Raw genomic sequence first — 23,032 nt, 5'->3', positions numbered from 1 at the left:
GGCTCAGGAGAACAGATCTACACAAAGAGGAGGTAATTAAGCTGCTTCATTCCAGTGTTTTATACCTGTGGCATATCTAAACACTGCAGGACAGCGGCCCTTGAGGACTGGAGTTTGACACTTGTGACTTAAGGTGAGACTTTCAAATCTAAAAGTACCAAGTATTTACCGTGGTTGCAGCAGCGTCATGCGGAGTCAATTACAACAACTTCATGAATATTGATGAAGGACGAGAACGTCGGCACTCTTTAGCTTTATCTCAACCATCAACTGGATGATCTAAACTCTTTCACAACACTGTTTTGTCAAGTCGGCAAAGTTGAGCCACCTTTAATGTCTTCACTCATAAATCACACGTGAAACAGGCGAGTTTCAAAATTAACGCCAACAGTGATTGCCAGGGCTGACGTGGCTCTCTGGGAAAACATAATCGCCCCTAAGACCTAGTAACTCGTTGCATCTGTAGCAACAAATGACATCATGTGTTTGCAAAGACTGGCAATGAGTCTTTGCCAGTCTTTGGCAAAGACTCATTACAAATTGTCAATACAAATTGTCCTTTGTATTAATCTTCAACTTCACGCACACTGGATGGTTTTCAAGTATGAGCAGGGTGGTTAAAGTGATACTGCAACATCTAAATCGGATTTACGTCCAAACTTTGGCTAGACCACTCCAAAACTCAAATTTGTCTTATAAGTCATTCTGAATTTTTTGCTGTGGTTCAGGTTGATTTGGATAGCACATTTTTCCCCTTAGTGAATGAAATCATCATTTAAAATGTCTTTCTGTATTTATTCAGGATCTTTGTCCAAAAAAATTTTATTAGGTTATATTTGACACGTAAATTGGAATTGTCAGTGCAGTATGTATAATTTTGACCCTCTGCTCATTACAGAAAATTCACAATAACATAAAACTCATGCACCCAATTTAAAAAACAAACAAACAAAAAAAATCATTAACCTAAATAAAAGGTTGAAAGAAATCATTGAAAGATTCACATTCAGCCTTATCTGTGTGAAGGTCACATTGAGTTTTAGTTTCATTTTAGTTTCAAAGTGAAATTTCCCCCGAAAGGCAAATATCCCTAACTTTTTGTGAATTCTTTATATTCTGTTGCCACAGAACATATATGCTAAAAGTCCAGCTACTCTTATCTGTACCGTGCTGTTCCACTATCTTCCAGGTCATCAGCAGTGCATCCAGTACACAAGTGAGAACACCAGGAACTCTGGTGAAATATTTAATTGTCTTCAATAAGGACGATTGTAAAATTCCCTGATTCTCCAACGGTGCCATATTGGACAGGCAACATTGTTTGGTGTTTGACGCAGGCAGAAATAATGTGCCATCTCTTTCAGAGCAGCTGTAGTTTCACCAAAATTAAAATAAATTAATTGATGAATTAACAGAGAAAGTAAAAGCTATACACTAGCTCCTTTTTAACCAGAGATTTAATTTGAGAGGTTTTGCCCTTTGGAGCTATTTACTCATCAGATAACGAGGCAATAATGATTACACGATGCCGCATTTATGAAAACTTAGAACAGTCATTACAGGACACTGACACTACACAACCAGATGACCGGTTTTACTATTAGTGTTTCTGCCAAGCTAGAAATGCTATTTCAAAAAAAGCTTATTTTTTAATAAATTTCAAATACTGAGCTTCTTTTCTCCACTGTGGAAATGATGGTAGTTGCTTCATGTAATTCCTGGTTTCCTTCTTACAAGGCAGGTTCTGTATTGACAGATCCTGTCTTTATCTAATTGTTCAGATCCTCATAAAGTATGAGGATAAACTGCTTCAGTTATTGTATTCTCTTCTTGTGGTTTGGTCCTTTTGGGTTTCTGGGTAATTTTAGGTTTGGACCTTTTCCATGTGGATGACATCTTAAGATTTACTGGAAAAACTTTGAGTGAGACTTATTGGAAGTCTCACTCAAAATATTATTGGAAACTATTCCTTAGGAATAGTACTAAAGTACTAAAAATAAGTACTAAATTAGTACTAAAAATAAATACATTTAATAGTTACTTAATTAGGTTCCCTTGTTCAGAATCAGCCAATCACACAGCAGCAACTCACTGCATTTAGACCCTTTTGAGAAGTTTCCTACAGCACCTCTGAAGAAAAAAGTTACAATATTTAACTTTTTATAATAATAATAATAATAATAATAATAATGATTATTATTATTAGATTAGCCTTGACTGATTAACTTTGAAAGTTTTCATCCATTCTGTTTTTCATCACTGATTCTGACCACCGCTGATGAGTTGCATTAAATTTTTTAAACTAGTTAAACTCTCTATAATTAACTAATCAAAATCAGTGCATTAAATTTACATCCCTAATATATTCACAAAACACAAAATGAAAAAAATATGGATGTTTTCATTCAGCTGCCTGAATCCACAACATTTCCATAATGCGCCTTTAGGTGTCTGTTGATTTGAATTTTTATACTCCAGTCACTGTTCCTGCTTTTGAGTATTTCTATAATGTATCATCTTTGAGATGGAAATCAGTCGTGACTCTCACTTATCCATAAAACATCTTATTGGTATGAATATATTTTTTTATCAGGGCGCCAGGGATAATTTAGATTGACCACAACATTCAGTCAGATAAAATGCTTAATGCACTTTAAGTGGTGAAGACATTGTGGATGTCTGTGTGATTTACTTTATATTCACACCCTGTAAGATAATTATGTTCCACAGCAACTTAATATTCAGTCTTATATTTCATTTCATTACCTTATGCTATTATGACTTTTAATAACAAAACAAACTATGATAATTAAGTTAGCATGGTTAATTTTTAATTTTTTTTTATTTTTTTTTTTTTATTCTTATTATTATTTTGTCTGACAGCTACAACAAATGTACCCAAATAAATACATAATGGAAAAAGAAGTTTGCAATCTTTAATAAACTAAGGTGAAACCTGAAAATGAATTGATGAAAAGCATTTCGAATGGAGAAAAACTACTTTCTTGACATTTTAAACCCGATAAGGCATGCTAGTATAGGAAACTAATTGCTCTAATTTGCATCTGCACCTCAGCTGTTGTTAAACAAACGCAAGGACACTCAGCCAAACTTGTTTTCAGCAGCTAATTATCTGCACAATATTAATAAAACTGTCAATTGTATTCAACCAAACCTTCCTAATGACTACTTGTTTTGATTGCTGGATTTCAAAGGAAGCCACTTGTTGTGTCCATATTGTGTTACAAATCTGGACGAAAGGTCAGAGCCTATTGTGTCAGTGCACTATCAAAGAAGAAGAAGAAGAAGAAGAAAAAAAAGGAAGCTCCAGACTTTGCTCTTTCTGGTGTATCTCCCCTTACTGGAGATTTCATATCCTCAGGCTCCAGACTGACCAGCTTGTTAAGTTAATGAGTTGTGTACTCTGCGCTGCAAATTAGATTGCTGATATCTCTTTGTGTGTCCAATGACGATAAAACTGGCCAGTCAGCTGGGTGTGTTGTGTTGGAGTTTGAACTCTGGACCTAAGCAGAGGAGCTGAGAAATATAGTGGGGAATCTTTAGAGGAACCGAAAGCTTGGATTTAAACGAAAGCAGCGAAGAAGCGTGGATATTTTGACGGGGATTCGGTAGTTTTGGAGATTTCACCCAAACATGGAATCCACAGAGTACTACCCAGAGCAGGTACGCAGATATATTGTTTTTCTACTATATATTTGGTCAGATAAATGTTGTTTTTCATTGGAAGGCCCCACAAAGGAAAAGCTCAAGCTCAAAGGGAGATTGAACTTTAATCGAAAACTGAAAAACATCTTCAGTTTTCCAAGTAATATCTATCAAATAATTTCATCAAAGAGATTCATAGATAAATGTAGACATCTGTAGAATAATACATCCATTATTTGTTTTTTTGTTTGTTTGTTTTGCTTCTATAAATACAAGACGACAAAAGACAAAATGTCCTGAAATGTTTAATTGCAGGGTTCTGACTGCTCAGAGCTGCTCGACTGGCTGTTTGATAAAAACGACGGAATCCTGCGTCACGAGGAAATAGGACAGCATGGCATCCCTCCCAGCCTGCCATTTCAGGAGCCAAATGTTTGTGAGGCTGTTGCATCTCTAATTAACTCTGTCATGCTTCCATCATTATATGCTGCCTAGATTTTGCCTTCAATACATTGTCTCATCTCTCTCTGTGTTATGTTGCCACAAGGACCACCTAACGCTAGCAGTTGGTTTTTATTATGTTTTTTTTCTTTTCTCTTACCAAACAGATGCCACAGCCAGCTGGACAGGCGGACGATGACTTTCTCAACGCCCTTCTGAGCAGCAGTGATTCTGTGTCAGCCTCACCGCTGTGGTCCCCATCGCCTAGTGACAGTGGGATCAGTGAGGACCCTCCATCGGACCAGATGGACAGTCCTCAGCGCCCTGAAAGCCCTCCAGACGCACACTTTTTTGGAGCAGCACTACGAGCCAAAGCAGTCCTAGAAGCAAATGTCTCCTCTGATCCAAGTAATTTTTGAATTCATGTTGATAAATTTGATACAATTTGTTTTGTTGATCTGATCTTTGTCTTTAATACACCACTAAATTCAAGAAGGGCATGTTAAGTAAATGAATTTCCTCTCACCAACAGCTAAAAAAAATTGTTTTTGAGGGCACTCTCCATTTTCATTGGCACCCCTGTTAAAGATGTATAAATGATGTTAAGTGATTTCTTCTTCTACTGCAGTTAAATAATATCAGCACTTGCTTAGCATCTTCTTCACTGTGCATGATGGGAAAACTAAACATGGATGCTCATCGGTCTTGTTTGTAAAAGTTCCAGTTGTTTTAAACCTTTACAATTGTTGCTCTGGCTGTAGACGAGAGCGAAATTAGAAAAGTAGCCATATTGTTATTGAAACGGGAAATAGTGCAGCATTATATTTAAAATAGGAAGTTGTGAATTACCAAATAAAGCTCACTGAAATTGGACTTCTGGAAATGTCCATACATTTGTCATAAAATTTAAATCAGGGATTTGCCAAAGCTCCATGTGAGAACTGGCAAATTGGGACGGATGTTCAGGATATCATAAACTGCTACTGCTGCTTACCAACCACATGGACAAAAGAAATAACCTTAAGCTTGACAGAAATTTGCACCTTTAAGAGAAAATTGTTATGGTCAGAGAAGACGGAAGTTGAGATGGTTGTCCACAGTGACCAGAAGAACATTTGGAGGAGTCAAAATGAGACTTGACACCTATGAAAACTAATAACAAAAAAGCTTAAATGAGTCTGGCACTGATACCACTTCTTAGATTCATCTTTTTTATATCACAAAAATATAAACACTCCTCTTATAAAACTGAAATATTGCACAGTAGTTGACAACGTATCTGGGATAAGTAGGTATTTTGGACCAATGGAATAAAACAGTGCATATTTCAAGCATTGAAGGTAATTTGTAACTCATGTATTGTTTAACCCAGGAAGACAAAACTACAGTGCTTGTGTCTTTTTTATGCATTTTTTTTTTACACCATATTTTCTCGTCTCTTGCCTGTCTGATCAATGTTTGCCTCTCTGTGTGGGAGCAGATGGCTGGGAGCTCGGCTTTCCAATGGGGAGAGCAAGAATCTCGCAGTATCTATCAGATGCACAGCGACCACCACTGTCATCTGGCTTCCCTCTGACTGTCAAGGATCTGCTGCTGTCTGGCACACCAGAGCCGGTAGGTGCAGCCGCGGGTCTGTTTGGCAGAGTCAGCGGAGTTGATACAGGTGGTACGGCGGGGAGGGGGTTTGGGCATCAAATTGCTGTTTGATTCTGACCTTGTTTAGGCTTTCTTCTGCACGATTGTGTACTTTGGCGGAAACAACCGTTGGAATGCACATGATTCCCATAGAAAGGCCTTTGGAATGCAAATTAGATCCCTGTTTTTATTCATGTTTTGTTGCTATTTTTGGAAGGATCTGCTGAATATGCAGCAAACACAGGGGCTGTTTTCAGAGGGGAGTTGTAACCCAAAGATCTGAGTTAGCTAGCATTGTGTGGAGGTCGATCTTTTCCTTGAGCCTCCTGAACGTGACAATCCCCTCATGACTCGACCTCATTTATTCGAGGAAACTTTTGCAGTTACGAAAAATCTGTTTTTTATAGAGGAAACGGTTTGTTGCGCCATCATCACACATTTCGCTCATTTCTTGTTAATGTCACCGAGTAGAGATCGGGCGCAGACAGAATACCTGTTTGCAAATCCAGAAGGTGCTCAGAGGAAACAGATTTCGGCTCATTCTGCGTGTTGATCTCATCTTCCCATCCCGGTTTAATAAGATGAGGGAGAGAGTGGCAGAATCCAGCTCAGATTCTCACACCATAATTGCTTTGAAGTGGCCATGAAATGAGGGTGATGAAAGTGGCCTGATACTCTGCACTCATTAAACTACTTCCTGTGAGCCTCTAGCGAGAGGGAGAGGTTTTGCAGACGGTGGGAGAAATGTAATCCTGCAGCAATTGTGATATTTATAACTTCTCTTTTTTTTTTCCTTCTGTTTTTATACGTTTTTACTGCCATCAGCCCCCGCAGCCAACCCCAAAGTCCATCCAAGAACTGATTCTCAACGATGATGAAAAGAAGCTTTTAGCCAAGGAGGGGGTCACCCTGCCCACCCAGCTGCCGCTCACAAAGGTAAATTGCTGTGAGTTACCTCACTCTGAGTCCAGTCTGCTCGGGCCTGAAAATGTAAATATTGTGTCCTCTGTCATTCAGTATGAGGAAAGGATTCTGAAGAAAATACGCAGGAAGATTCGTAATAAGCAGTCTGCCCAGGAGAGCAGGAAGAAGAAGAAGGAGTATATTGATGGGCTGGAGAGCCGGTGAGGCGCCGAGTTACACGCCAGCAACAACATGAATGACAATGAGTTTTTTTTTTTTTTTGCTTGACGTTTTTGAATCTTAATAAGAATAAAATAACATTTCTGAAATGATTAATTTATTATATTTATTATACTTTTATCACGTCTTAAAAGATTTTGTCTGTTTTTACTTAACGCAAATGTTGCATCATCAACATCATCATCATCGGCTCGGTTCGATGCTGACTTTTTTCCCCTCCCTAAGTTAAGTCTGGGGGAAAAAATATGTATGTGTTAACCTTTAATACAGACAAACTAGACCTCTGGAGCGCTTCTTCACCAAACGTCAAGGCTAAGTTAAATGCAAAACATGACAGTAGTTCTTGGACCTATTACGACTCACTGCAGACCTTATCAAGTAAAGAGCAACGAGTTACAAGTTGAAGAGTCTGGGTCGAGTCGGGTAGGAAGGTTTCGATGGGGGGGATTCAAACGGAGAACAATTAGAGGACGGCTGCTGCTCTTTAGCATTTTCGGAAGAATTATTCACAGATATTTCCCGAATCAATCAGCTTTGAGGCCGTGAAGCTCCCTGAGAACAGTCAGCTTTGGGAGGACAAAGCACATCAGTCAAACTCCAGCACATTGAAACATGCATCCTAAATCAGGATGCGATTTAGCATTTCAACAGCTGTCTAGCTTGTCTGTAAAAAATGGAGGGAATTAATTTCAAGAATTTCAATCTGTCCCACCGCCACACACTTATTGGCAAAAATGTGTAAAGAACAGTATAATCTCATGTTAAAATGTTTCATTTTTTTAACCTTTGATTTGTGTACATTTACTCTGTTAGGAAGAAAATCCCAGGCGAGGAAATAATAATTTTAAGCAAAATCACTCAAGGCACACTTGATATGCCTGGGGAATAAATATCACACAAAGAAGCCTGTTTCTCTTAACAGACAGCTGGAATGGGGAAAACAATACATAAAAACTAACCATTAGAATAACTTATTTCTATTATCTTTATCAACTCAGTTCGTTGTAGGTGTCAGGAACAATTTTTACAAAATCAAGACTTGACGAGAACCCAGTGAGGTTATTGTTTATGAAAGGAAAACATATCCAAATCTCAATGTTATATTGGAAATTTTGACTAGATTTAAGTACGCAGTTCTTCTTGATTTTTTTTTTTTCTCGAAATGACCTGTCGTACTGTTTCCGTTCATTTCTCCCTCCAGCATGGCTACTTGCAGTGCCCACAACCAGGAGTTGCAAAGAAAGGTGTCCCAGCTGGAAAAATGCAACATGTGAGTGGTTTTTAAATTGAACTTCTATTTTCCAGCCCTTTCTTCTGCTCCAATTTGTTAGGACATTTGATTTCTCTGACTCTGAAAATACTTTCTCTCTTTCCGCTTTCATTCTCTTTCTGTTAAACCTTTTCTCTCTCTCTCTCTCTCTCTCTCTGGCCGTTCTCTTTGGGTTTCCTTTTTCCTTCTGTCTTTCTGTAGGTCTCTAATGGAGCAGCTCCGCAGGCTGCAAGCTCTGGTCATGAACTCATCCAACAAGCCAGTCCAGACTGGGACATGTGTACTGGTATGGCATTCTCTAAACCGGAAAGCATAAATGCTCATAGCAACGACATGTGAACTGAAAAGCAACGTTTCCGTTTGAAGGAAAATGCACCGTATAAGCAAAAGTCAATTTGCCCACAACAGTGAAATAGGCCTCCACTTACAGAACTCTTTCACTGCTGAAAAACTACATCACACAATAGAAAACACGTACAGTATTATTCTCTCCAAAGCAGAAAAATATTTTAAAAAAAAACAGCATCATTTTCTATCTCTGTGTTCTTGTTTTCACTTTTTACTTTCCAGGTGCTTCTGCTGTCCTTCTGTTTGATCCTGGTCCCCAGTCTCAAGCCTTTCTCTGATTCGAAGGTCAGCCAAAGTGACTTCAGTCCAGTCAGAAGTGAGTTTAATAATCCAGCATGTTTCAATCGCAGCAGAGGAAATTGTTAGAATCTCAGGCAAACAAAAAGGCATGCTCTATTACAATGACTTTCAAAGTTAGCCATACCTCCTGAACTTCCTTACGTTTCTTTGCATTACAACCAAAAAGTTCAATGAATTTTACATGTGCTGTGTTCAATTTTGAAGAGGGAAGAACATTACACTTGGTTACGCATTGGAACATTTTCTTCATAAATAAAATCTAAAATGCATTAGCATTGTACTGTTCAAACCTGGAAACAAGCCATTTAAAAGAAACAGACAGGTCTGGTAAAGACTGCATTATTCAGAGAAGCGGCCAAAACCCACATGGTAACTCTGGAGGAGTTGGAGGGATTGACAGCTCAGGTGGGAAGAACTTGTTGCAAGGACATCGTTCAGCCGTGGATTTCACAAACCCGGCCGTCATAAGAGAGTGTCTGTATGAAAACCATTACAGAAGGGATGACATTAGAAGTACTACCTGCAGTTTTCATAGATGATGAGGGTACACTGCATGGGGTAAAATATAAATATGAGAAAGACCATGCAGGGTGTGCACAGCAGCCAGCCAGTTCCTGTCCTGGAGGTGGCAGTAACATCAGCTGGACCTTATGGCGTTTAGCATTTCATGGAGGAAAGACCTCTAACAAAAGAGAGGCCGGGGTAAAAAAGGATCAGACTTGATTTTCCTAACCATCTTTTTCACCCTGGAAAAATTTATTTTATTTTACTTTTTTTAACAGTGCTTTCAGAATCTGTTACAGTAGAAAGTCTTAAAACTTTTAAAGCCTTTGATGTCTCAAGATGGCGTTTTACATGCTCGCAACTTTGCGCCAAGGCAAACGCGCTCACACGCTCGTCAACCACAGTCCACGGTTATGAAAGCATAATAACAAGCAGGGCCCCAAAGAGGCTTAACCTTATTTATTTCTTCCTCTGTCTCCTCTTCCTCCAGTCCAGTCACGGTCCCTACAGAACCTCCAGGCTTCCCGTGTGATGGGTGTTATCGACCCGTCTTTCCCTGCCGAGGATGAATCAGACCCACTGAACCAGCGTTTCCCCCAGGAGCGGGGATTGGGAGACATCACAGACCTGACAATGAAGAAGAAGCTTCCGGAAGAACAGGAACAGCCCGGCTTGGACTCCGTGTCTCTGAATAGCAGTCAGGAAGATGGAAGCAGTCATTTCCATGTAGACCCAATTACCGGCAACATAGCTACTGTGACTCTGAATCCCCATCGCACCACTGGGCTACAACCCCATGCCGACGACATGTAAGAAATGACAAAATCTGCCCTGATTAAATCAGTCCTGCTAATGATAAGGGAGAGAATTGTCATGGACTTTTGTTTACACAGACGGGGAAATTTACTCTTGATCCTTCCTGTTTTACCCTTGAAACATACAGTGGTTCTCAAAAGTCATCTCACCCGTAAAACTCCTAAAACATTGTCGACGAATCGATTCAAGCCAAGGGAGTTGTAGGATTACTTCTTCGCCACAAGCATGAGTGGCTGCGTTTCCTTCTGGTGCCAGGATGAAATGAACGGGTTTAGTGTAAAAAATGTCAGTTTTAGAAACACAGAGCTACAGAAACTCTGTGGGGGTCGTTGAAGAGGTGTTGCGGACAAAAGAAGTCCTACAATTCAACAGATTTAGAGAACTTTGCAAGGTGGAGTAGGCCGGTATTGCCACGTCAAGATGTATCAAGGCAATGGACCGTAGAAGACTGAGCGCTGAAATTCTGATTTCAGCTTCAAGGATTAGTTTGAAGGTTTTCTCATTCAAGCAGTAGTTGCTGAAAATATTTTGAATTTTATTTTATTTTTTCCTTTTCGTCTCGTCCTTTTACTTAAAAAAAAGTAAGACATTTGAACGGGGGTGCCTAAGACTTTTTATATCCACTGTATTTAGTGTTTTTTTTTTCTTATTTGTCTTTTTTTTTATTTGAAAGAGGATATTAATCTTACATGGATGTGATTGACGTGACTCGCTTATGTCTTTGACAAACACTTCAACATGAATACGTCTCAGTAAATGAACGAGTGTCGCCACATGGTTTTGTAAAATATTGATTCAAACAGCTAATTTTTTGAAGCTACGGGTCAGTTTTGTTATCCGTTTGTTAAAAAATAGATAGCAACAGCTTAGATTCAGCTGCGAGCGAATTTGCATCAGATTAGAAGCGGAAAAGCAATGTGATTGTTTTTGAAATGCTCTGATGAAAATTTGTTTTGTTAATTAAAAAAAAGTCGCTCTGAGCGTGCGGTGCTGCATTTCTCTCTGTCGTGTCTGAGTTCTGCCTTTAAAAGATCTTATTTCTAGACAGGCAGTCACTCAAAAGGCAAACCCAGAAAGGATGAGTGGGAGAGACGGACAGAAAACTGGGCCAAAGGTGGGACAGACGACCTCTTATCTAATGAGTCAGACTTTGCACTCCCTGAGCGATATGTTGACATATTTGCTTTTTGGAGGAAGGTGGTTTCCAGGGCTTCCACATGTAATCTGACCCGTCTTTGCTAACCACACAGTGATGGGATGAAAGGGTTCTTCCCTTCACTGCCACTTTGGTCACAATTCAACATCACACACTGACATTTTCAGCATCCGGGTTGACTCAGCTTCAAGGAAGCAAGCCCGTGTTTAATATGCGGCTCCACTGTGTAAACTGTATGTGTTACTGAATTAAATACAAACAGGTCGATCCCTTCTGATATTTTGCATTTTAAGAAATAAAGGAGTTGACAGACTATAATGATACATAAAGAAGGACAGAGTAATACTGAAGACAAAATGAATAAAGTAATTTCAGATCTTCTTGACACCCATCAGGGTCTAAATTTAAATTTTACTGATAAATGTCGTGACACCGAGGTCACTGAACTGTGAGCATGCAAATAAAAAGTCCATATTAACTGTATTTATCTACTTGGTAATAAAAAACCTTGCAAAGGTGTTATCCCCTTCATTTTTAATTGTGATAAACCAGCACCAGGTTTCACAAATGTGCAAAGTCAAAGTAAAATGACTCAGTATTCCAACACTTTTTTTTTACAAAGAAAAATCTGGAAAGTGTGGCATGCATTCACATTTAATTTTCTGTACTTTAATATTCCCCGAATATAATCCGATGCAAATGGCTCAACTTGCTAGAAAACTGAGTAAAACTAGTGCAACTTGGTCTTAGTAGAAATAGAAATAGAATCTGTGAATTCTTCAGAGGTTTGGTAGAAAACTTTAGTGAACACTGTTCAGTCTGCTAAATGAAAATGAGAAGAGCAAATCACAACTGCAAATCTACCAAGACACGACATTCTACCTAATCTGTCTTAGCCTGGCAAAAGCCAAGCTAAACTTTGCTTCGCACAGAAGTGTCTGGGCTCTCGGCTGCTCATAAACGATTGCTTCCTGGAGGCGTAGACTCTTTTGAGGTTTTACATTTTACCCAATAGCTAACTTTGCCCGTGATGTATGTAATGTGCCAGCTATGAAATCGCCTGCGTTCTCCACTGTGAAGAGAGAAGTGCAGATCTGAACATGGCTGTTAATGTTAATTCAATATTTGGAAGTGTGGCCAAGATGAACTGAATGATTTTGTTCATTTCTTCCACTACTGTTGCTAAAACTACAAGAAGACTACAGTTCCAAAACGGAAAATCAGTGTCATTGTTTACAACTTTTCCTTCCGTTCGCTCAGTGGCCTGGTTGAAATTCTACAGGAGAAATCATTGGGAGAAATCCCAGATGCAGCAGTGTAACAAGATTAGAACCAAGCACATTCGGAAGGCGATGGCCAGGATGAAACCGACTGGTCAGGTAAGAAAAAAACAAAAAAAACAATCAGAGGATTCCAGCTCAAGTGAAAGAATCTAGTGTACAACTATCACAAATCAGGCCTCTGGAAGAGTGATAAGAAGAAAGACAGTGTTATAATAAAACCAAAAATTTCCTGTCTTCAGCACAGGAAGTAGATCACTATGGTTTGGGCTTAACCTGCTCAAGGTCAGGATAGTTAGCAAGGTAATTAGCTCCCCTCTTTATCCTAAACAACACTTTGTCAACCACGGATCACATCAGATTCTTAGGATCCAGAGAACTGGTCTGTATTGATAAAACAGTAGATTAAAGGATAATACTAACAAAACCAGTTAAGAGACAGAAAAAAAAAATTGAAATTAGGGCAGAAATTCGCATTCTAGCAGAGAAGCAAATGTAAACACACAGTAAGAGCGTAGACCGAAAGGTTTATAAAAACAGAATCTTCTGTTGAAGTGTTATGCCAGAAGTATATGGTGCTGTACTTACCTTGTAATAACTCTAGAATATAACAAAAAAAAAAAAACTAAAGCTGCTAATTGCACTTCTTTACTTCTAACCTAAACCTTTCCTTTCCACCCACTTTGTTAGCATTGCAGATGCGTTCATACACACCACAAAAATATTCATTATGACAAACACACAGGGAGCCTCATCAGCTATTCCAGACATACAGCAAACAAAACACTTTGATTTCCACAACAGACTCTTTGCACCACGTCCTGCCGCCGTACGCGTTACCCAAGAGCCAGGAGTGAATATTTCCAGTTGTCAGAACAAACCTCCAGCAGAGAGACTCCTGCTGGGAAGCTGGTGTGTGTGAACCGCAACCACAGAGCATGTCTGGGTTTAATTCCTGGCACATTTACCGGCAAATCTCTTGTGATTTTCCTGCGATAATGTAGCATGTAATTGGTGTTGTGACACATATTTAAAGAAAAATAAAAAAAAGAGTGAGCTGTGTTTAACTTCACCAAGTTGAATCGATTGACAAAAATTGTCTTAAACTGTCTTAAACGCTTTGGCCGTCTTACGAGTTCGAATGGGTTCTCAGTCAGTCGATTAGGAAAACGACGTCTTGTGATCATTTCTCTCTTCTTGTTATTCTTCATGTTGACATTGACGTGGAAGCGTCAGCAAGTCAGTCAGACATTTTGCTCTAAAGTCTGACTGATGAATCATCTCAAGGTTTTCATACCTTCCTCCATTGTCATATTTTTTTTTTTTGGGTGACATTCAACACCACTTTGCCTCAGATGCCATTCAAACAAACGGTTCTTTTATTCTACTGACTATTCTCACAGTAAAAAAAATAAAAATAAAAATACTTCAGTTTAAACCTTCAGAAGAAGTGATAAGCAATTACTGTGCTTGCTGACTCGTTCTCTCTCTCTCTCTTGTCTCTCCCTCTTTTGTTTTACTCTTCCCTGCTCGGTCTGTAATCAGGGTGAATGTCTCTCCGCCAATTGCTTCTCTAATCAGGACCCTGAACCATCTCTTTGATTAGCGATGTTTCAGGTTAGCCGAGAGGGATCCCGCTGAGATCGGTTAGTCAAGAGTGAACGTTTGGGGTCGCTCTCCCAATGCCAATCAAAGTGACCCCTAATCTTCTTTTTTAATCTACTAATTGACTTTTTTTTGTCATGGTGCAGCTCTGAAATAGACAGGGATTTTTATTTATTTATTTTTTTTTTGTATTTACCAAATTATTATTTCTTCAATAAAGAAAGAAGGAGATGAATCCACTAAGCATCTCTATTACTAATTTTTTTGTCAACTTTTTTTTTCCAGGAGTCTGAAACATTTTTAAGTTAAACTTATTCTACCGTCTCTTTAATTGGTTAAGAGAAGAGGATCCAGTCCACTAACAGTTTCACATTCGGGCATGCTAATTAATCTTAACTCACATTTATATGTCGCATAAAAGAATAAAATAAAAAAAGAGAGTAATGGATCAAAAGTGTTTCTTAATGAAGCATGTTTTTCATTGGCAAATGCAAGAAAAAGCAGAGATTTATTTATAAATCGTAAAATCAAAAGTTTACGAACAATTCCTCAACTAACCTGGTTCAAATGGTTTGGCATGGTTTTAGTGGAGATTTAACACAAAAGAATTAAAACACTTTTAAATAGAAGAAATCAGGGAAAAAGCAACATCAGAATCTATGACAGGAGCTGAGACTCGTTAAATACTAGAGGGTAATTACCCCAGTGGACACAGATGAGTCTAATTAGCAGAATGAATGTCAGCTGTGAGTGAAACGTGCAAAGGTGACCAAGGTCAAACTGAGGAATTAGGAGGAAAATCATTGAGAGTTCACAGGGAAGTACGGAAGTGAAGACACACAGGGGAACAGAATACAAAGCAGTAACAGGGCACGACATAAATAAATAGTTAAAAAAAGGAGAAGCATCAACCTTTTTTTTTAATACACGAAGCTAAAAAAGAGAAACAGGAACTAAGATTTCCAAAGAACATCCATAACTAAATACTGCGACATTGAACAGAAAACAAACACAAGTACAGAACAAAAGCAGGGGGCGTCTTGAAGCTGAAAAGGAAAGCAAAGAGTGATCAATACCAAAATAAAGCTAGACACAAAACCAGAGTCCTACAGATTACAACGCTGGCTACAAGCTTCTCACAATAGTTGGAATTTGGCCCATTGATCCAAACAGAACTGGTGTCACTAGGTCATGTTTACAGGCCTTCTTGATCACAGAAATAATTTTTTGTGAAGTAAAACCAGTGAATCCTGTAGCAAGAAATTCACAAACCATGATGATGTACGTCTCAGATCAGGTGTTGTTTCTCAGACTTCCTGCTTTTAAGTTCAAACGTAACCAAGGTCTTTATGGGCTGAACACTTTGATTTTTATTTCATCACACCTCCAGGGAAAAATAAAAAACACTTTTCCCATCAGTGCAGGTGCAAAGTGTAAAACTGTTGTTTTGTTTTGCTTCTTGGACAATGGCTTCTTCCTCACCGAGTGGCTCTTCAATTCACATGGGACTTGTTTCACTGTGGATAATTTCACTCTCGGAAAGAAAAAGAACATCACAAAATTCTCTTTTTAAATAAACCAATTACTTTTTTATGCAATATATTAAAGACGCTCATTTCCACCTCTGCTGCCCAGCTCAGGAAATTGTCATTGACATTGTCTGTAGGTAGATTGTCTTAAAATGAAGGTTTCCATGTTCACCGTGAAGCTGGAGGAGATAATGTCATTAATCAAGTAGATACTTTATAAAGGTTCACTCTTAATGCAATCTCCTTATAAACAATGACTGCTAAGCAGCTTTAAGCTTGAAGAAATTAGATGATAAGAATGCATTTCCACCCCATCAGAGTGAATTTATGCAGTGCATAACGTAATATATGTACATTTTAAGTGTTCTGAAACTCTGCAGAAATACGGAAATGAGACGGACCTTTTGACCATTGATCATGTATTGTTTGGTGAGCTTGATCAATTGGATGGAAAACGGCAAGAATTTAATTAAACGTTCATCTTAATGATAAAATCAATGGGGGGAATAAGAACAAAGGTGGATGCTTCTTTAATGAAAAGGAATGGAAGAAATTTCGATGGAAAAAGTGCCACTAGAAAACTTTTTAAGATCCCACACGTTTATTGGATCCCCTTGATTAAAGATAAAATCCCAGCACATGAGCCGTTGTTATAAATCTTATTTAAATCTGTCTGACAGTGGAAGTCAAATCGCTGCAGACAAACATCTTCGAAACTGAACGAACACTTGGCTGTGCTCCGAACGACTTTCAGCTTTACCTTGACCGACTGAAAGAAGAACTTCAAATGAGGACAAAACTGTCATGAGCCAATTGATTTATAATAACAGGCCATTTAACAGTGATTACACGTGAAAAATCACAAGTGACAGCATACATACCTATCACCGACAAACTGTTGCCACAGTCACCTCCCTGTTAAATTTGACAGAATTAACCTTGACACGACATATTCCTCGAGATCAAAATAGAAGCTCTTAAAACGTGAAATGTTTTAAAAGCTCGCGTTAACCTGGGATAGAGCCATTTGAATGAGCCACGAGGGCGCAGATGCTGTGGCAGTGTCTGAATGTCACCACAATTACCGCTGCCTGTGATCACCGTGTCAAAACTGCTTCCAGGGCGAGAGCACCGTCACCCTTCAGCAGAGCAAACAACTCACCATGAGGAGGAAACATTTAGAGTCAGCTCTGGAGCCAGGCAGCTCAGCGACGTGTTCCCTGAATTTAGGTGCCCTGCAGAGTCGAGGCCACAAGCTTTACACTGTTTTTGTTTTGTTTGTTTTTTTTCTGTACTGTTGTTTGCTATGGCATACTGAAGTTCACTAACAAACATTTTACTGCTATGAAAGGCTTGTGTGCATCAAGATTATACACAATATAAAGACTCAACTTTTTTTATTTTTTTATTTTTTTGTAATTTGCATTGACATGATGGATATCACCTTCTGGAGTGAATCCCTACCGATGGTGACCCATTTTTGCTTTGTTAGTGTTTGGAGGTGGTCAAAATGTTTTGTCCACTTGTTGTTTGGTCGCTTAGTAAACTAAAACCCTAACAAGATGTTAATAAAAATATTACTACAACCTCCGTGTAAGAGTAATATTTAATTAAGTTTTAGGAGGTAGTCATGGACACCAAAAGAATGATTTAAAGCACTACTTTGTAAACTCAATTTTTTTTTTTTTTACTGTTTCAATCTGTATGACAGTGATATTAAGACTAACATTTATTTAAATGACACTGCAGTTAATATTGTGAAGGAACTAGAACACAGGAAAAAAAAACGTTTTTTCTTCTAAAAGTCATTTGATTTACTTCTCTGATAATTTTATATGAAATAGTATCAAGAAACAATTAAACAGTCCAATTAAATTATCTGTGTTTTCTATCAGGTCAGATCACAGCATCTGCTTTCTGTATTTATATTTGCCATTACCGATCCAGAAAAACCTGACCTGTAAGCAAATCGAAGGTACTTATGTGGATTTTAGTGACAGTTTTTGCTATGCGTTGAGTTTAATCACAGCGCAAAGAAAGTGAAATTACAAGGTAACAAACTCCACCGATTCACATAAGTAGGTCTGAAAACACTGTAAGATGGTTTAATCCTCTGAGTTTGGATGGAGCCGCTTGGAGATAGCTCTTTTTCTGATTCAACATGACTGTGCTCCAACTTCTGGAAGAAGGTGTACAATTTCTTACAAAAAAAAAGGTTTTGCCACAAGGTTTAAACCTTGTGGAAAAACCTTCCTGGAACAGTGTTGAAACAAATTGGAATGTCACTCAAGTTCGTGTGAAAGCAGACAAGTGGCTACTTTTGGCATTATAGGTCATAGCATCTTTATTCCCTTTTAAGAAAGGATGTGTAGTGAGCAGGTCTCGTATATCAGACCTTGATTCTTGTGTAATTTAAAGTAGTAAGCATTATCTTTGTTCATTAAACTTAGATGAAGCCTATAGGCATGAATGCAGTGAGTGTTGCTGGAGGTGAGTGTCAAAAGAGAAACACACTTAAAACAACATAGATGAAGGCTTTATTAAATGTGCCACTCCAGAACCTGATACTCCCAACAGCGCTGGAACTGAACCTTGATTAAAAAAAAAAATAATGATAAAACATGTGTCACAGAATTTCTTCCAGCCTTTACAAATACCTATAGAGTATTTATACAAGTACAGGCATCAGCAAGGCATGTAACAGCATCTGAAGAACATTTAACGATAGAAGTGTTATGGAGTCACATTAAACAGAGCTGTCGCCTTCGCTGAATTAAACAAGGCGAAGCAATTTGAGAAGCAAATCCAATTAAAGACATCTTAAAGGGTTTCGAACACACACACACACACCTACACACACACCCCCCCACACACACACGCACACACACACACACACAAATGCAACTTTGCAGAAGCAAAATTTGTAAATGTGTGCATTTTAAATTGTTATTTAAGCAGGGGTGCCTTGCAGTTGTGGCTGGAGATGTTTGACAGCAAAATTGTGTGCTTAAAGTACAGCCCACGTCAAATATTTGCCTAGCAGATGACAATCTGAAATTGTTCCTATTTCCGCTGTGGAATACTAATGATTCCCAAGGTGATCCCGACTGCCCAAAGCCAGCTTGGCTGCTCTGAGTATTCAGCTGCTCCTTTTGCTTGACATTGAACATTTTTTGTTTTGTTTTTTTACATTAACATTTTCTCAGCGTTCTCTTACACATAAGCTGCTTTAAACTATTCCGTCATTTTGGGGGCTGCAGCAATTGTGAGACCTATCAGCGTATAACACTTAAGGTGTAGAGGGGCTGATATTGAGCTCTATCAGATTTTTCTGCGTTCTGTGAACTGATGCAGATGGGCTCGGGTTTAACCTGCGTTTTGAATATTTATGCTCACAGCATGACCTGATCAAGTGCCCATCTGTTTGCAGCTGACATGTTCATTCTGAAAAGCCAAACCACTTCGTTGTTATTTCAGCTATTTGAACCCGCAGACACGTCAGCGCACATCATCTCACTCAAAGTCTTTGTTTCAAATAATTAGCTGCTTCCTCATAAACTATTTTTGTGTGGCTTATGTTAATTGTATGTGCCAGAGCAATAAAAATAAAGTGGCAACATTTTCAAAGCAGTCTCTGTGAGGCGAGGCTGATGCCGTAACCAACTTTGCATTTTTCCAAAAGAGCTCCCGATCAGTCAGTCCCGATCAGTCAGATGGAGCTGGGAGTGTCTGTGAAGAGCAATGTTCTAACCTTGCCACACATTGTGAATTGTATTGTAAGTAAGTACTTTTGCAAGTCACTATAGCTGTGACAGAAAAACTTTAAATTCAGGTACTGGTTTGGAACTCAGGTAATTTTGCATATGGACAAAGTGATCACTTACTTGTGCTCCAGTGTGTATTGCTTCAGAAATTTAAAAAGGCTTAGTATGTAACTTGTAAAACATCACTTGCTACTTCCGCCCAGTGTGTGCAGATTTATTCATCACCACAGATTAGAATGTTTTAAATTTTAAACCAGGCCTACTGTCACTGCTGCCTGAGCATTTAGCAGTTTAGCGGTTGTTAAGATGACAGCAAGTGGGTTGCAATGGATTAAAAGTGGGCAGATTCAGTTTTTTCCCTCTCCCTCTTCCATCCTTTCGATTTGTTCAGAGTTTTTTCAGTGAAGGATTATTAGGGCGGTAGATATAGTTGTTGAAATGCCTTGCAAACTTATTATTACCCTTCAAACCTTTTTCATATTTTTATGTTGACATTTTTTGATGTAGCCACACAATGTAGTCCATTACAAAAAATAATATATATATATATATATATATATATATATATATATATATATATATATATATATATATATATATATATATATATATATATATATATATATATGAGGTTTTTCATAAATATCTGAAGTGCTTTGTGTATTAGTATTGTCCTCTTTGTGCTGATATCCCTCGATAAATTGCAGTGCAAACAAATTACTGTCAGAATTCCCCTAATTCCTAAATAAAGTGTATTTTAGGAAGTTAATATATTAATTAATTTAGAAACGGGTGCAGGTCCTTACTCAGACCTCACCTTTCCCCAGCAGCCTATCTATTACACTCTGCTTGCCCACGCGTGTAATTATCCATTAATCCCTCCAGAACGTGACCTTTGGAGCTGTTCAGGAAATAAAACATATTTCCCCCTTTGGTAACTTTGTTTCACCATGCAAAAACGCATGAAAAGCTCGTTTTATTATTTAAATTTTGGCACATTTTGTAATAAACATATAACGTCATAGAATTGAATAGGCGCAAAGATGCAAAGAACAATAAACCAAACCTAAATATAACCGGTTTGTTTCCAAACCGGTGACGTTCGTTTAATTTTTAATCTATCTATCTCGTTGGTGTGTGTGTTCATGGATTTCAATTTTTGTAATTTGTAAATTTTTTAAAATCTCAAAAATTGTCAGCTGTGTTTTCTCAAAAAATAAAAATAAAATAAAATAAATTAATTAAAAAACAGTTTTTGCGGGTTCCTATTCTGGTTTCGGTAAAAGCGAGTCTGCTCGGTGCTGCCATCATCCTGAAGTTCAAATTTGGTTGAAAGCAAACCAGGGTGTACCGTCCATATGGTACCGTCTAGTTACAAATCCCGCCCCAACTTCAACCCTCGATATGTTTTGTGTTTTATGTGTCCAATATGTGGTTTTATTTGTTGATTGATCTATTGCACATTCGCCTCGGAATTTCTGTTCGTTTCTGTTTCATTTTTGTCATATAACCAGGTTAGTAAGTTTTGTACATTTTTAATCTCATAGTTTTAAAGTATGAATAACATATATTTTTTTTCTACCGACAATCTGTGTTGATATAGAGGACATTTTATTTTTCAATAATTACCCGGGGACTTAATGCGTTTGCGCAAGTGCTCAGAAAGAAAAAAAAACTTGTATATTTCTATTATTTTCTTCCTTTCTTTTTAAACTCCTTCCTGTCTAAAAAAAATATATAGATCTAGCGAAGGATCTCCATTAGTGTCCAACTCTCCTCTTCTTTGAGGTTCGGATGTATGGAGGATGGATTTCTTCCAGTCGTCTCGCTCCGAGATGGGGACCGTGCGCGTTCATGTGGCAGCTATAAACGGCCGCGACGCGCTCCGAGCTGCGAGTAGTCAGACAGAAAGAGATGAGAGGGGGAGAGCCGCGGCAGCGGACTGCGTCTGCGGCTGGTCCGAGCGTGGGCACAAGCTAATGCAACAGGGACGCTTCAAATGCCTCAAATGCAAACTTTCTCGCCCGTGTTTGCAGCTTCCTGATTTTTTGTGGACATATGAGAAGAAAAGTGCAACCATGCCACTGAATGAGACTGAAGTCCAAACACTGGCCCCAGAGCCATGTGAGCAGCAGATGCTCCAGGAGGACAACCCTGGAGGTGGGAGTGGGGGTTCAGCCACCAGCAACCTGTCGCTGCACTGCTGGCTGCAGATCCTCACCAGGGAATCCATCATGGAACTACAAGGGGACAGCTCCAGCTTGGTGGTGCGTGTGATGATAGCGTGTGTGTACTCCATAGTCTGCGCTCTGGGCTTGGTGGGGAACTCGCTGGCTCTGTATCTGCTCCACTCCCGCCACAGGCAGAAGCAGTCGTCCATAAACTGCTTTGTGATGGGGCTGGCTATCACAGACCTGCAATTCGTTCTGACTTTACCCTTCTGGGCGGTGGACACGGCGCTGGACTTCCGCTGGCCTTTTGGCCGGGTCATGTGCAAAATCATCAGTTCCGTCACCACCATGAACATGTACGCCAGCGTGTTTTTTCTGACGGCGATGAGCGTGGCGAGGTACTACACCATCTCCTCGGCTCTGAAGATGCACAGTCGGAGGGCGGCCGCGTCCAGGGCGAAGTGGACCAGCCTCGGCATCTGGGCCGTCTCTCTGCTGGCTACTTTGCCACATGCCATCTACTCCACCAGCGCAGAGGTGTCGGATGAGGAGCTGTGCCTGGTCCGCTTTCCGGACTCTGGCAGATGGGATCCACAGCTTCTTTTGGGTCTGTACCAACTACAAAAGGTCCTGCTGGGGTTCCTTATTCCTCTGATCATAATTACTGTCTGCTACCTGCTCCTGCTGCGAGTCATCCTCAGCCGTCGCATCACCGGAGCAGCTGATCCAGAGGCCAAACAAGGCCGTCTGAACCGGCGCTCCAAAGTCACCAAATCAATTGTCATAGTGGTTCTGTCTTTCTTTCTGTGCTGGCTGCCCAATCAGGCTCTCACGCTCTGGGGGGTCCTTATAAAGTTTGACCTTGTTCCATTTAGCAAGGCATTCTATAACGTGCAGGCCTACGCCTTCCCGCTGACCGTGTGCCTGGCGCACACCAACAGCTGCCTCAACCCTGTGCTCTACTGCCTGATTCGCCAGGAGTTTCGGGCAGGACTCAAGGAGCTCCTCCTCCGCGCTACGCCGTCCTTCAGGAGCTTGACTCACCTGCTGCGTCGCAAGACCAAAGTGGCTGAGGCGCCAACCGTTCTGGTTCTGGTTCCAATGGATGTCTGAGCACCACGGCCTGTTTTGGATGTGAGGAAGCGAGAGCAGCTAACTCAGAGAGCGTGCTTTTCGTATTGATCCAGAGCAGCTTGCTGAGGGACGGAAAGTTATTCTAGCCTTTTCCAAAACGTGACAAAAAAAAAAGAAAAACCTAATTTCTCTTTGGTTGTTGGAAATGACATAATCACAGTGGATAGCACTGTGGGTTGTGTACCAATTTCTCACATCCAGAACAACAGACTATTCTGTTGTTCCGGTTGCTCTCCCTCCCACTGTATGTGAGAGGGAGCCTCGCTCTTT

The 23,032-nt window shown here is 39.5% G+C and overlaps 2 protein-coding genes across 4 annotated transcripts; both read left to right on the top strand.

Moving 5' to 3' along the window:
• Window positions 1-89: 89 nt before the first annotated feature.
• On the top strand, window positions 90-11,118 carry creb3l3a (cAMP responsive element binding protein 3-like 3a). Of its 3 annotated transcripts, none has more exons than XM_007569180.2 (10): window positions 90-133; window positions 3,982-4,102; window positions 4,275-4,515; window positions 5,588-5,721; window positions 6,568-6,678; window positions 6,760-6,866; window positions 8,087-8,155; window positions 8,357-8,441; window positions 8,726-8,819; window positions 9,798-11,118. In XM_007569180.2, the coding sequence occupies exons 2-10, from the start codon at window positions 4,061-4,063 to the stop codon at window positions 10,118-10,120; spliced, it is 1,206 nt and encodes a 401-aa protein (XP_007569242.1). In that variant the 5' UTR covers window positions 90-133; window positions 3,982-4,060; the 3' UTR covers window positions 10,121-11,118. The 3 variants fall into 3 exon arrangements, with proteins under 3 accessions (XP_007569242.1, XP_016535701.1, XP_007569241.1); XM_016680215.1 differs by lacking the exon at window positions 90-133 and adding an exon at window positions 3,431-3,684; XM_007569179.2 differs by lacking the exon at window positions 90-133 and adding an exon at window positions 3,432-3,684 and having other exon boundaries at window positions 3,982-4,098.
• Window positions 11,119-21,033: 9,915 nt separating this feature from the next.
• Window positions 21,034-22,876, top strand: rxfp3.2b (relaxin family peptide receptor 3.2b). Its single transcript, XM_016680213.1, has one exon. The coding sequence runs from the start codon at window positions 21,263-21,265 to the stop codon at window positions 22,739-22,741; it is 1,479 nt and encodes a 492-aa protein (XP_016535699.1). The 5' UTR covers window positions 21,034-21,262; the 3' UTR covers window positions 22,742-22,876.
• The last annotated feature ends 156 nt before the right edge of the window (window positions 22,877-23,032 follow it).

Source organism: Poecilia formosa, unplaced genomic scaffold, assembly GCF_000485575.1.
Source record: "Poecilia formosa unplaced genomic scaffold, Poecilia_formosa-5.1.2 Scaffold237, whole genome shotgun sequence".
Taxonomy (NCBI): Eukaryota; Metazoa; Chordata; class Actinopteri; order Cyprinodontiformes; family Poeciliidae; genus Poecilia; species Poecilia formosa.
This window is presented reverse-complemented; position numbering and strand designations above follow the sequence as displayed.

Bases quoted from the DNA above. Each gene is read 5' to 3' on its own strand.
- creb3l3a (XM_007569179.2), top strand. From the start codon at position 3,655: ATGGAATCCACAGAGTACTACCCAGAGCAG. The intron at 3,685-3,981 runs GTACGCAGATAT...GTTTAATTGCAG, and splicing joins CAGAGTACTACCCAGAGCAG to GGTTCTGACTGCTCAGAGCT. The intron at 8,442-8,725 runs GTATGGCATTCT...TTTACTTTCCAG, and splicing joins AGACTGGGACATGTGTACTG to GTGCTTCTGCTGTCCTTCTG.
- rxfp3.2b (XM_016680213.1), top strand. From the start codon at position 21,263: ATGGATTTCTTCCAGTCGTCTCGCTCCGAGATGGGGACCGTGCGCGTT.